This window comes from Pelophylax lessonae, assembly GCF_965119305.1.
Source record: "Pelophylax lessonae genome assembly, chromosome: 12".
In the NCBI taxonomy this organism is placed as follows: Eukaryota; Metazoa; Chordata; class Amphibia; order Anura; family Ranidae; genus Pelophylax; species Pelophylax lessonae.
Window position 1 is genome coordinate 101,804,466 of NC_138779.1, and position 14,551 is coordinate 101,819,016.

The 14,551-nt window shown below is 43.1% G+C and overlaps 1 protein-coding gene across 1 annotated transcript in view; it reads right to left on the reverse strand.

Annotated features, from left to right (window-relative positions):
- LOC309568481 (neuronal pentraxin-1-like) overlaps positions 1-14,551 on the reverse strand; it is a 43,262-nt gene that overhangs the window by 17,378 nt on the left and 11,333 nt on the right. Inside the window, exon 2 of the mRNA XM_082274156.1 lies at positions 9,086-9,272. Coding sequence (XP_082130282.1) covers positions 9,086-9,272 — 187 coding nt within the window. The remainder of the gene's footprint in view (positions 1-9,085; positions 9,273-14,551) is intronic.

Consider the following 14,551-nt stretch of genomic DNA (forward strand, 5'->3'; position numbering starts at 1 on the left):
GTCGGGAGTTGAGAGCAAAGTGCCGTTATCATAGAAGGAGTTAAGTGACCTAAGGCCCCAACTAGTCAGTAAGCGTGTGGGGAGGTCAGGTATATGCAATCGGAGAATAGAAATCGGTAATAAGGTTTCGGACAGAATGTCTCTTTCATTGAGCGGGACTGGAGAGCGACGCCACACCCTCAGCGAAGCTTGCATAGTAGGAGGCAGTAAGCGTAGGTCCCAAGCCTTCCATTTATCACTCAAAAGCAGCGCTTTGAGGTCCGAAATGGGTGCAATGTCTCTCTCCAGGTCCACCCAAATCGGGTGTTCGGCAGAGTTTAGCCAATGTCGTAGCTGAGCCAAGACAGTGGCCCAATAGTACGTCGGTATGTCTGGGATCGATGCCCCCCCAAATTGTTTCTTCCGAACTAGAGTCGCGAAAGCACAGCGTGGGTGCTTGCCCTCCCACACGTAGGTCGTCAAAGTCCTAGATAGTTTGAGGAGGTGCGTCATAGGGAAATGGATAGGGAGAGCTCTGAACAAATACAGCAGTTGTGGCAAGATAAACATTTTATACGCCGCCACCCTGCCGCTCCATGAGAACCACAGGGGGCGCATGCAAGATATGTCGGCATTGATCTTTGCCTGTATTCTGAACATATTCGTTGAGAGCAATTTGGCAGGGTTTGCCGGGAGATCTATACCCAAGTAGTGTATTTTATCCGAGGACCATGGAATGGGAATATTACTCGCGAGGGATATCTGGGAGGCGGAGGGGACCCCCATGTTGAGGACCGTGGACTTGGATGCATTTAATTTGTAGTACGATACCTTACTATATGCCTGAAGTGTATCGTAAGCTGCTGGGAGGGACGTGTGCGGTTGGGTAAGCATTAAGATAATATCGTCCGCAAAAAGGTTTATCTTATGATGATAGGAAGGGAGGGAGAAGCCCATTATACAGGGGTTGGATCGAATGGTCTCCGCCAGGGGTTCAATGACTAAGTTAAAAATCGATGGAGAGAGAGGACATCCCTGACGGGTACCATTCGATATATGGAACTGTTTGGACAGAGTGCCAGCAGTGTATACCCGAGCCGTTGGGGAAGAATACAGCGCTGTAATAGCTGACAGTATTGGGCCCCGAAAGCCAAATTTCAACAACGTGGCTCGCATGTACCCCCAGTGGACCCTATCAAATGCCTTTTCGGCGTCCAAAGTGAGTAGCACTGACGGGGTTTTGGATGTATGAGCTAGATGCATGATTCCTAGGACCCTTCTAGTCGCGTCCGACGTCTGTCTACCCGCCGTGAATCCCATCTGGTCTTTATGTATAAGGGACGGCAATATAGCTTGCAAGCGTTTGGCGAGTATACAGGCGTATATTTTGGCATCGGAATTAAGCAAGGAGATGGGGCGAAAGTTAGCAGGGGTGTTAGGTTCTTTCCCTGGTTTGGGTAGCGTGACAATGTGGGCCCCTAGTATGTCAGGTGGGAGTGAAGACACCTCCATGGCCTTGTTAAACACTGCAACTAAAGTGGGGCTCGTGAGGTGGGACGTGAGCTGGAAGAATTCATTTGAGAATCCATCCGGCCCTGGTGATTTACCCTTGGGCAAGGAGGAGATGCTGGTTTGGACCTCAGACAGTAGAATCGGTGAATTCAACGATTCCAGTTGGTCAGTAGTGAGAGATGGCAGGGACACGGCCGCGAGGAATTGGTCAATATCCGCAGCTGTCGGTTGGTGTTCGCTAGGGTCGTTCTGTAAGTTATACAGCGCGCCGTAGAAGTTGGCAAATTCGTCGGCTATGGCCTGCGGGTGTGTGATTTTCGATTTGGTCGAGGGTTGCAGCAGATGTGCAATCCTTGACTTAGCCTGTTTGTGTTTAACCTGATTGGCCATATATTTCCCCGCTTTGTTAGCTTGAAAATAATGTTGTTGTTTAAGGTATTGGAGATGTTTGTCTGACTGTTCTAGGAGTAGGAGTCTAAGGTCCTGTCTCAGCCTAATCAAAGCCATCGAGTCCGCATCGTTCGGTCGTGCTTTGTTGGTCATTTCCAGATTGTGAATGTCAGTCGTTAGGGATGATACCTTGTCCCTCCTCTGCCTCCGAAGCCGCGACTGCTGCTGGATGCACACCCCTCTAATGAAGGCCTTGAGTGCACCCCACAGCACCCACGGGTCGGAGACAGAGGGTTCGTTAATGGCAAGGAACTCATGTATCTCCTTGTTGAGTCTATTACGACACCCGTCGTCCTGCAAGACCCGGGAGTCACATCTCCAGATACGTGTCGGGGAGAATTTGGCGGATTCCTCTATGGTCAATTCCACCACCGCATGGTCGGACCAGGTGATGTCAGCGATCTCAGAGGAAGTCGCCCTATTCAGCAAAAATTAGTCTACACAGAACAAATCTATCCTGGAATAGGAATTGTGTCTAGGAGAGAAAAAGGAATAGTCCCTTTCCGCTGCATGTTGACATCGCCAAACATCGTACAGCTTCTCTTTATGAAGAAGGGGCCCCAAGGGCTGCCGTCGATCCCGGGGGGACGCCGAGGTGTCCAACCCTGGGTCGACGACAGCGTTGAAGTCCCCACACAACAATAAATGACCATATTTAACATCATATACTTGCGGGAGAACTCTCTTCAGGAACCGAAGTTGGTGCGAGTTTGGTGCGTAGAGTACACACAGAGTCATTGGCATGCCATTTATGTCACAGGTGGTGATGATGAACCTGCCGTCAGGATCCAGTACAGTCTTGTGGATTGTGACCGCCAAAGTGTCTCTAAACGCCAGCATCACACCCCGCTTCTTGTCGTTACAGGAGGCAAACAGGATCAGTGGAAAGTTCTTGTGGGTACAGCGAGGTTGATTGTCAACCTGAAAGTGTGTTTCCTGTACAGCTAATATATCAGCTTTCCGTGAGGTAGCCTCCTTCCACAGAGAGCGTCTTCTTGCGGGGTGATTGAGACCGTTCGCGTTGATGGATATCACCTTAATGGTCATGGGTAGACATAGGGATCCTTAGAGCTGACCTTTGGGCGTACAAAACAGAACAAAAATGCATCAGTTGCGAATCATCCTTACTGTCCAAGGAGGAGGTAGCAGGGGAAGGAGGAATAGGTATGAGAGCAAAAGAAAACAAAAAGCATAAGAAATGGACTGTCTCGGCAGTCCGAGAGCGGAACCAACCGCTAGAGAAATAACAGGAGGCCAGATAGAGGTGCTATCCGTGGCCTAGGACAAAAAACGTGGGTCCTCAGTGTGCGTTGGGGCTGGAGTGCACTGACGGAGACCTGGAGGATCTCTTGCGCGATGCTACTTGCCATTCAGCTTCCAATGGGCGTAAAGGTGGAGAGAAGGGCGGCAAAGCCTGATCCGCCGGCAGTATGTTCCATCTACGGAGCCCTGAAATCCCTTCTTCCAGGGATCTAATAGCCACAGATGAACCTTCATGGGTGACCAGAAGGGTCGCAGGGTATTGCCACTTGTGTTGTACCTGATGGTTGCGCAGAGCCTTAGTGATCGTGGATAGGTTGCGCCTAGCCTGCAGTGTGTGCTTGGACAGGTCCGGCAAGAGTTGTACAGCGCTATATGGATCCGGTAGCTGATTGTTCTGTCTGGAGGCAAGCATGATGCGATCTTTAGCATGGAAAAAATGCACCCTCATGAGAACATCCCTGGGAACATCATGCGTTAGAAAGGAGGGTTTGGGTAGACGGTGAATCCTGTCTATTAAAAGTTCTGAGTCCGGGATAGTGGGGACCAGAGTTTTAAACAGCTCCGTCGCATATTGCAGAAGTTGTGTGGGGGGTACCGATTCTGGAACACCTCTCAGCTTTATATTGTTGCGCCGACTCCGATCTTCTAGATCGGCGACCTTATTTTTCAGCCATGCGATTTCCTCGGATTGAGAGTTCGTCCTGTCTATAACCATATTGATGGATTCAGCATGGGTATTAACAGTTCTTTCCACTAAATCTATCCTGGAGCCCAGAGAGGAGATTTCTTTAGTTATCTGCCTGGTTTGCTGCTGCATGTCAGCCTGCATAGATGCTCGCAGGGAGTACAGCATGTTCTTCATTGAGGATTCTGAGATAGGGTTCCCCCCCGAAGGGCAGGCTGCAAAGGAGTCTCCAGGAGTGGGGCTGAAGGCCGCTGAGGCCTGATTGTTAAAAGTAAGTTCCATACCTGAATCGTGCAGCGCTGGAGGAGGAGAGTCCCTGCGCTGTCTGTGCTTTGCTGGGCTCCGGGATGACGGAGAAGGTGGCGAAGGTGAACCCGAAGATTGTCCGCTATCCGGGTTTGCAATCATGCGGCGCTGAGGTGGGGTAGTCTGGAGCTGTGGAAGCTTGGGGATCTGCGTCTGGCTCGGCTTCCCGCGCTGCCCTCCGCTCGTGGTCCCGCCGCCATTTTGGCGGAGCCCGGAGGCTTGGGAGATGAGATATCCCGTCATTTTACCGGACTGTCCGGTATCCTTCTTGCGCCTAGCCATGGCGGATGGTTCCCCGCAGGTCACGGATCGTGTCTGGGGTGTGTAGGAGCTTTGTGGCCCCTAGTAGCGGCGTTTGTCCTGGGTGGCCGTGCGGAGCTGACTCAACAAGCAGCCATCTTCCGCGCTGGCAGCCACGCCCCCAGATGTATGGTGTTGTTGAGCTGTGGGCATGATATGCTGTTGCCCAGTATTGTCAAGTGGATGGGGTGTGCTGGAATCTATTTTTGATCTGGTAGCCTTTTTGCTCCTTTGGCGAGGGACTTCTGCTTGACGACTGCATGGTGTAGAGCAAGGTTGGGACGGAATAAGGGGTTTAGGGGGGTCCTTTCCACGTGGTGGTAGGTTGCTGGAAGAACAATTGGTCTGTTTGGATGATGCACGTACCCTCTTAAGTAGCGAGGGTGTGGGAACAGGGCGACAGTCCATGAGGGGGACTGGGCCTATAGCGGTGGTGGATGGGAGGGAAGATTGTGTGGATTGCCGTGAGAGGGACTGGGCCTGTGGCGGTAGTGAGAGGGGGGGACTGTGTGGATTTCCAATTTTTATATTTATTTTTATTTTATTTTTATTTTATTTTTACTCTTATTTTCATGTTTATTTTTATTTTTATTTATATATTTTTATTTTTATGTTTATTTTATTTATTTATTTATTTTTTTATTTATTTTTTTTTTTTATCTTTATATATATATTTTTTTTTTTTATCTTTACATTTATTTCTATTTTTATTTTTTCCCTCCAATACCGTTTTTTCATGTAGATGTATACACACATTACCGATCTATTTTCCCCATGGCCATGTCAGTATTGTTTTTATGGGATTTATTCTTATAAGTCCTCTTTTATGTAATACCATCATGTATTTTTATGTATTTTTATGTACTTTTATGGATTTCCTAGAGACATGTATCCCCAATTGTGTTTTTACTGAGATGACTTTCTTAGAGTCTTTTGGCTCCGCCCCCCCACAGACAGATGTCTTTGCAATTAGTCCGGCAACAGGGTATAAATTCCCTGCCCCACCTGAGACACTCCCATCGCCTGACGAAGGAGCACGGATGCTCTGAACGCGTGCAACCCCTATTTTTCTCCTGCCAGGAAGTGATGTCATCAGGGATCAGAAGTCGGCAGCCGGAGCCCTGTTGTGCATGCTCCGCCGCGGCCAGTGACAACTAGCAGCCCCACAGCGGCTCGGCTATACCTCTGGAACCTCACCACCTTCTCCTATGACCACTATCCTGGAAGAGGAAGATGGATGACCCTAACAGTCTATGTGTACCGGTCTCACCCAACCTCGGACAGTGAGTCACCAATTTTAACAGTGTTAAATAAACTTGTACTATACTAAGCTGGCGCCGCTCTCTCCTTTCTTGCATCTCTCAGGGCTTCTCCACGCTTCAGCCGGCTGCCGCGGACTATAGCTTCCCTACAGTACCAAACTTTGTTCCCCCCCACGCAGCCCCATAACCCCCCCCCTCCCATCCACCCACATTCCTTGTACCACCTTGGGATATTAGAAGAGCGCCATGACACCCCCCACTTTGATCAGCACAGTGCCAATCAGCACTGTCCAGACAGAGGGTCAGAGGTCCTGGATCCTGATATGACAGCTCAGTGCAGTATTAAAAATTCCTCCTACAAACTTTACTAGGAAATGATAGAAATCACAAGACTGCTTTATACTGCTGAAGAGAAAAGGTATTTAGCAGTTTTTATTTACTATAACTATTGCATTTCCATGTTCTGTGGGAGGCCAGATATAGTGAATGCAGGGTCCTAGATTTAGTAACACTTTAAGTTAAAGCATTACTAAACCCAGGACCCTGCATTCACTATATCTGGCCTCCCACAGTGCACAGAACATGGAAATGCAATTATTTTAGTAAATGCTAACTGCTAAATACCTCTTTCAGTAGTATACAGCAGTCTTGTGACTTCTATCATTGTCCAGCTAAGCACTGGATAAAGCTTGTAGGAGGAGTTTTCATTCTCCTCTGACTGTCCTATGAGGCTGCAGGACCCCTGACCCGCTGATTGACCCTTGTGCTGATCACATGCACCCTCCCAAGAAAAAAACTCTTTAGCAAAACACACCAAAGGCTGAGCATGTGCAGAATGACTTTAAAGGCTCTGTTCTATCAGGAGATGAATTGGAGACAGTAGAAGAAGAGGAGGATCAAAGAAGACAGGATTAACCAGCCTTTTTACACAATGCAGATGATTAACCTCTTTGGTTCCACAGTGAGTTTAACAAGCATGCTTTACTTCAAATACAGACTGATTTTACTGTTGTGGGTATAATAATACTTTAAAATTACTGATTGATATATCAATAAACACTTAGCATTGCATTTACACATGACACTCTTGGGCTTGCATCTAAGGCAGCAAAGTAAAGCACAGAAGTTACAATGTGTATTCAGGCGGCATCTTTCTCTTTTATGGCCAACTGTTGGGTGTAGAGTTAAGCAGAAAGAGGCAACTGCTGCAAAGTTGGAAGGAGTCAGAAGACCATTTCTAGCTCAATAGGCAGCCATCTTTATTTTTCAGCTGGTTGTATAGACTTCTACCTCTGCATGCAAACCAGCCAGTTGCCTCCATCATACATTTTGAGATAGAAAATGATGTAACATGGTACATAATTATGTAAAATTTATGTAACATGGTTGGCATCAGCATGGGTGCAGTCTGACAAAGTTATCATAATTTTCACTTCGTACTTGCCTAAGGCAAAATGTCTTTACACAGGTCTGAAGGTCTAGTAGTCCATTGACTGCAGTGTAAACAGGTAAACAAAAGCCAAACCTCAGATGAAAAAAAATCCTACAATGAACCTGCAATCAGGTATTTTTTTCATGTTTAGTAAATGCATATTAACTAATCTGTATTTTATTATATTATTGATTAACTTTCACAGTAATCACAGTACAGTACAAAGTTAATTTATTTATTATCACTCTCAAGAAAAAAAGATGCACGCATTCTGGGAGGTTCCAAGAAGCACCTTCATCAGGGCTTAGAAAGGGTTTAAATCTAGCATAGTTCTTGGATGGGAATTAGGTCTGGGATTAGGCTGCCAGATTGATAACTGTAAGCAAATACATTGTAACAGCCCAGATTTCCCTTTGAGGACTACATTGAATATGGTCCAGATTTTAGCCCTTCCTACATTCTTAAGCTCTAATGAAGGGGGCCTCTTGGCACCACCGCAACATTTTTTTTCTGATAGTAATGATAAATAAACTTGATCTAGATACAACAGTGTCAGATAACCAGGCTATATTACATTTCACAGTGTGATAATTCCAACACACGGAACCTGTCTAAAGGATTAGATGACTAAATCTAAAAAAAAAAAAAAAAAAAATCATCACAGCTCTGCAGTACATGCATATGTTGCCATGTTATGTATCATTAAATACATTAAATTACTGATACGGCTGATGATCCTGCCAGAAATGTGTCATTACAGAAATATTTAGGTTGCCATGCTGATCTCCCTGTTTGCTTTGGATAAATTACATTGCCAGTCATTGTCTGGGAAGTACAGAGATAGGAAATCTGACACTGACCCCTACATATGTTTAAAACAATCGTACAATAAATGCCACTGTCAAAGCGATTGTACAATAACCTAAATTGTTAGTACACAGCTTTCGAGAGCCAGTCATGACAATTCATGCAAAATTATTGTATTATGGGACAAGCACAGACATTTTTGTCATATGATACCAGATCGTACAATTTTCGTTTATTGGGTACAGCTGTCATTCAAAAATACAATACAATACAAATACAATACATCACTTCCCCATGTGTTTATTGTGTCGTACGAGAATTTCCATAATTTTAGTAAACGCTTAATTTTCGATATGAGACTAGCATGCAAAAAAAAAAAAACCAAAAGAAAACAGACGATCATTCGTCCGATAATCTCATTGTGTGTACCAGGCATTAGTAACATGCTTGTTTTTGGTCTATGACTTGGAAGTCCTGATCAAACAGGGCCAGGAAACTAGAATTTCCAGGAATTTGGCAATGGCAGCCTGCATATTTACTTCTTCAAAAATGTACTTTAATTAAAATAGACAAAGTGGTGTCACTTTCCTAGCTGTGCAGTGTGCACCACAAAGCGGCTTAACAGAATTACTAATATTTTCACAGTTAAAACAATTCAATTACCAGTCTACCCAAAATGATATTTCTGTTTTTGGTTAATGTTGGAAAGGTAAACCATCTAAACGGTTTTACAGTATATATTTTTTCTGGGACACTTGTGTGAGATTTCTGATCTTGAGTTCCCAGACTTGCACACCTGAAGTGTACATTATTAGAGTGTCCCACACTCCATGTAAGATATTTATTTTATATAATTGAGAATACATGAAAATAACGGAGAACACAGAAAAATGGATGAGAACAGCCTAAACTATAAGTGATGGGCAGGTACTAAGCCAAGTAGAAACGGGAGATCTTGTGACTGGAAACCACTGCGTGAGCCAACCCAGGCTCCACCTCCAGTTTTAGTTGACTGGCCCTTTAACATAATATACGTGTATTAAGCAATAGTTTATCTTAAAAATACCTTTCCTCAAATATAATACTTACCGCTTTCTTTGCCGTGTATGGCTGCATCCATCTTGTGCCGCACTAAGTCTTCAGGTGTTTGGTCGTGTTCTTTATTCTGGTGTTCTGAACTATTGTGTTTCTCAAATATCTGATGTTCTAGGATGCTGATCTTCTTTTGTAAGGTATCTCTCAGTGAAGTTGAAAACAAAGAAGAGTTTCTACTTCCCTGAAAAAGCAAAAACATCCAATATTTATGGTATAAAGGAGCTAAAGCAAGGTACTGGACCAGAGGAAAAACGGAATAAGTAACTAAAACCATTTGAGAGGGTTGAGGTCCACTTATATTTAAAACTACAATATATTTTACCTCTTCAAGTAATAAATAAAATTTGGTATTTTTGTAATCAGAAGCTTAAACAGAAAATAACAGAGGTTGTCTTTCCTGCACCCTGACATCCACAGTCAATAGATATCACAGGACCAACTAAACCAAACCAAAACTATTAATTCCTAACTCTTTGGTACAGAACACCTAAGACTTTGCACAATTTTTTTTCCAATGGTCCCTAGTGCCTGTTGGAGATGCCAAGAAGATAAAGGGACACTTCACTTTTTATGGTTGTGCTCCCTATTCACTCACTTCTGGTCCTCAGTTACCCAGTTTATTAAGAAATTGACCAGCCTCCCCCTCTACAAAGACCCCCTAGCACTTAATTTTCACTTTACCTCCTTATCCAGAAAGGCTTACAAATCTTTGTTACTTATCTATTTTACTTAACTCTGCAAAAGTAAGTATTCCACCTTTATGAAAGAACTCTTGACCCCCAATGAGTAGATAGCGGTTTGCTTTAATAAAGGAAATCGTAAACCACAAAGCGTACGGCTCACAGAATTTATCAAAGATCAGTGCTCTTTTTCAGGGCATTGAAATTGAGGTTTTTCTGGCTTCACCTCAGTTTTGCTTAATTATATAAAAAGAAAGTTACTAATATTTTTTCTAATAAGGTCAAATACAGTGCATTTAGCATCTTTTCTCAGTATGTTCCATATTATACTCCTCTGGCAGATTTTAGACTATATTCTTACATTTCTATCCTAAATAAAACCAAAATACTGTGTTAAAAAAAAAAAAAAAGGAAATCGTAACTATGGTGGACCTAATTGAAAAAGAGAAACAGTTCAGACAAATTTTGGTTTACTGAATTGAATACAAATGGAATACAAATATAAAACCCATCTACCATCTTCTATACCTAACCCTCAAAATAATTTTCCCATATAGTCACACACCCTCCGGATTCTTGGCTATACTGACATGCTTTCTTATATTGTTGCATTCAAAAACAGGAAATAACAAAAGTTGCTGGTATAAAAAGCATAGCTTCTGGCTGTTCCTCTCTTCCACCCAGTAGTTCCTCTTTTGGTCTAAAGTAAAGACCACTATGAAAAAACATATTATAAAACTACAAAAAGTGTAATACTACACCAAGTCTAAACAATTTAATTTGCTATTTAAAACCCATAAAGCAAAACTAATGGTAAAAAAGCTGTGTATTAAACCTATTATTTGTATTAATTCGTCATGGTCCATGTAACTGAGTTGAGTGATTGCCTACATACTGTGATAAAAGGCATCCTTCCTTCTTATCTCAGAAAGTTGGAAGGTACACTGCCTGTAGTTTTGCCCTTGCTCCCAATATCACAGGACAAGTCAGAAATCCAATGTAAAGTGTAAGGCATAATAAGAACTATTACAAAAGTCACCATGAAGCATGTATAATATTGTGCTGCAGCGGTTTCTTCTTGTACTGAAATCTTGGTGCTGCATGGATAGTTTAAGTTCAGGAAAAAGTGAGCATCCAGAAGAATTAGGGTTAATTAGTTAGTATTTGGCTTAGGCTTTCAGTGTTTTAGGGGTGTTAAGGGTTTTATATTGTAGATTTAAGGTTAAGTGTCTGGGTTGGGAAGATTAAGTGTAAAGAGACAGGTTTAAGTGTGTCAGAAGCCAGAACTTGATTTGGATAGAGTAAGGAATGGTTTGAACTCAGGGTAGGGTATTGTTTGTTATCTGGAGACCATCGAGGAAGTGAGAGGAAATCTCTCCAAAGCGAGGGGAAAATCCCCTCTTAGACAACTGCTACCAGATCAGGGGTCCTTTTTTAGAAGATTATTCCTGTTCTGGTGAAACTGTAACTGGTGTTTCCATCACTTTCAGTCCTGCTGACAGTGAACACCAGGATGAATATGGAGGGCAAATATCCCCAAAAGGGACATCGACAGCATTAAAGACCTGGCAGAAGTTCTAACTCTTCCACACTATATCTAAAGCTAAAAAAATATGTTTGGGCTTTAAATGTACCTTAATGCCAAACTGAACTGTTTAGATCCGCTAAATACATTTTAGGTGTATCTAAACATATGAATGTGTACAGTCTTATAGTTTATTATCATTAGAAAGCAGCTACAGCTTGAGTTGAGAAGTCTGCTTGCTGCCAGCCTGGGGCAGAGAAAGGCCCTTGCTCACTGTGTGGAAGCACAGACCTCTTCAGAGGTCAGTCCTAGAGCTCACCGTTTAACAGGGAGCATGTCTTCTGTTAATTGTGGAGCTCTAGGACTGACTAAGCAGGGCACTTGTCAGACTTCTGCAGAGAGACCACTGCTTCCACACATAGAGCTAGGGATCTTATCTATACAGCATGATGGTAGGGGACAGGCTTTTCTACTCCGGTTGTGGTTGCTTTCTAGGAAAAAAAAACTGTAGGACATTGACCACCTATATTTTTATGCCCCTGGAATGTATTTACCTGATTAAAACATAAAGTTTAGTTGGGCTGTTAGTGTTAGCTATGTAATATTGAGTGGAGGTTAAAACCTATATCCAGGATGGAAAAAAGTTATGCTTGCAGTGGGGTCCCTTTCACCCTACAAGGGTTAAATGCTCACTTGGTCTACCAAGATTAGGTGAATAACATACAGTGCCTTAAAAAAATGAATCATACCCCTTGAAATTTTCCACATTTGTCATGTTACAACCAAAAATGTAAATGTAAAATTGGGATTTTCTGTGATAGACCAACACAAAGTGGCACATAATTGTGAAGTGGAAGGAAAATGATAAATGGTTTTCAAAATTATTTACAAATAAATATCTGAAAAGTGTGGCGTGCATTTCTATTTAGCCCCCCTGAGTCAATCATTTGTAGAACCACCTTTCCCTGCAATTACAGCTGCAAGTCTTTTTGGGTATCATATTTTTCACTCAATAAGATGCACTTTCTTCCCCCCTAGAAATGGGGGGAAATGTCTGTGCGTCTTATGGAGCGAATACTGACTAAATCTCTACAGATTTAGGTTGGGTAACGGGCGGTCCGCATACTCTAATCCAGAATCTCCCTGCGGTGTCCCCGAGTCATCGTGCAATGTCCTGACTCCCGGCTTAGCTGTCAGTTTCTAGAACAGAGCCGCTACTTCTTGTATTGGCCCGGTTCACAGGCGGAGTGATATCAGATGCACTCCGCCTGTGACAGGAGGAGCCATACACAGGAAGCAGCGGCTTTGCTCTATACTGCAGCTGCATGCTTCCTCCCAGGCTCAGTGTAAAGAAGTATTTCGGAAACTAATTTCATGATTTACGAGCCCATAGAAGTTAATCGTGAAGAACCAATGTATTATATACGGTATGTAACCAGCATGAGCTTTACCTATAGAAGGTTACTAATTATGGGGTTCCTCATTAGACTATTACCCTGAGCTCCTTCTATCATCTATAATAGACATAGTAAGGCTGAATGATTAGTCCCAAAACAACAGGTGGCATGGTGTGTATCATCATGTTCACATATCTGCACAGTCAGTAGACACTTCACTGCTATATTAATTATTATTTTAATAAATATTTTAGTACACCATTTGGTTCAGAATATTTTTTTTCTTGCTTTCCTCCTCTAAAACCTACGTGCGTCTTATGGTTAGGTGTGTCTTATGGAGCGAAAAAAACTGTATGTTTCTACAAGCTTTGCACATTTTGAGAGTGTACTTTTGTCCATTCTTCTTTGCAAAATAGCTCAAGCTCTGTCAGATTGGATGGAGAGCATCTGTGAACAGCAATTTTCAAGTCTGCCACAGATTTATAATTGGATTTACGTCTGGACTTTGACTGGGCCATTCTAACACATGAATATGCTTTGATCTAAACCATTCCATTGTAGCTCTGGCTGTATGTTTAGGGTCGTTGTCCTGCTGGAAGGTGAATCTCCGCCCCAGTCTCAAGTCTTTTGCAGACTCTACCAGGTTTTCTTCTAAGATTGCCCTGTATTTGGCTCCATCCATCTTCCCATCAACCCTGACCAGCTTTCCTGTCCCTGCTGAAGAAAAGCATCCCCACAATGTGATGCTGCCACCACCATGTTTCACGGTGGGGATGGTGTTTAGGGTGATGTCCAGTGTTAGTTTTTCCGCCACACATAGCATTTTGCTTTTAGGCCAAAAAGTACAATTTTGGTCTCACCTGACCAGAAAACCTTCTTCCGCATGTTTGTTGTGCCCCCCATATGGCTTTTTACAAACTGCAAATGGGACTTCTTATGGTTTTCTTTCAACAATGGCTTTCTTCTTGCTACTTTTCCATAAAAGCCAGATTTGTGGAATGAACGACTAATAGTTGTCCTGTGGACAGACTCTCCCACCTGAGCTGTGGATCTCTGCAACCCCTCCAGAGTTACCATGGGCCTCTTGGCTGCTTCTCTGAATAATGCTTTCCTTGCCTGACCTATTATTCAGGTGAATGGCCGCCATGTCTTAGTAGGTTTGCAGTTGTGCCATACTCTTTCCATTTTCGGATGATGGATTTAACAGTGCTCCGTGAGATGTCCAAAGCTTAGGATATTTTTTTATAACCTAATCCTACTTTATACTTCTCCACAACTTTATCCCTGACCTGTCTGGTGTGTTCCTTGGCCTTCATAATGCTGTTTGTTCATTACAGTTCTGCCTGACCAGTTGACCCTATCACATACAAAGCAAAATCATTGGGCGTGTTTTTTTTCTTCTACTACTCCATAAAGACTGAGTCAACTGGTCTTGGCCAGGTGAGTGCAGTGTTAGAACATGTCAGAACACAGTTTGGTACCAATGTGTTACACCATGGGCATTCCAGGAACTAAATTGTCACACCTCCTATATAAAAGGAATTCTAATAAGCACTGAAACAAGGTGTAACAGAAACAATCTTAAAACCGCAATAACCAACAACCAAATCCACTAAATGGGTCATCTGATTTCCTTTGAAAATGTCTGCACAACATGTACAGCCTGACTATCAACAGATTCGATCTGTTCTGCCTGATAACTGGGTAATGTTTTGAAAAATGTAGTTTCTCATGGAATACAAAAAATATCTGACCATTTTCTGCAAAATTGGCATTTAGATACTGGTTTATTAATTCAGGCAATAATCATCCAATCCCATTTATAAAAACATTAATTTACTAAAGGAGTTCACTGGAT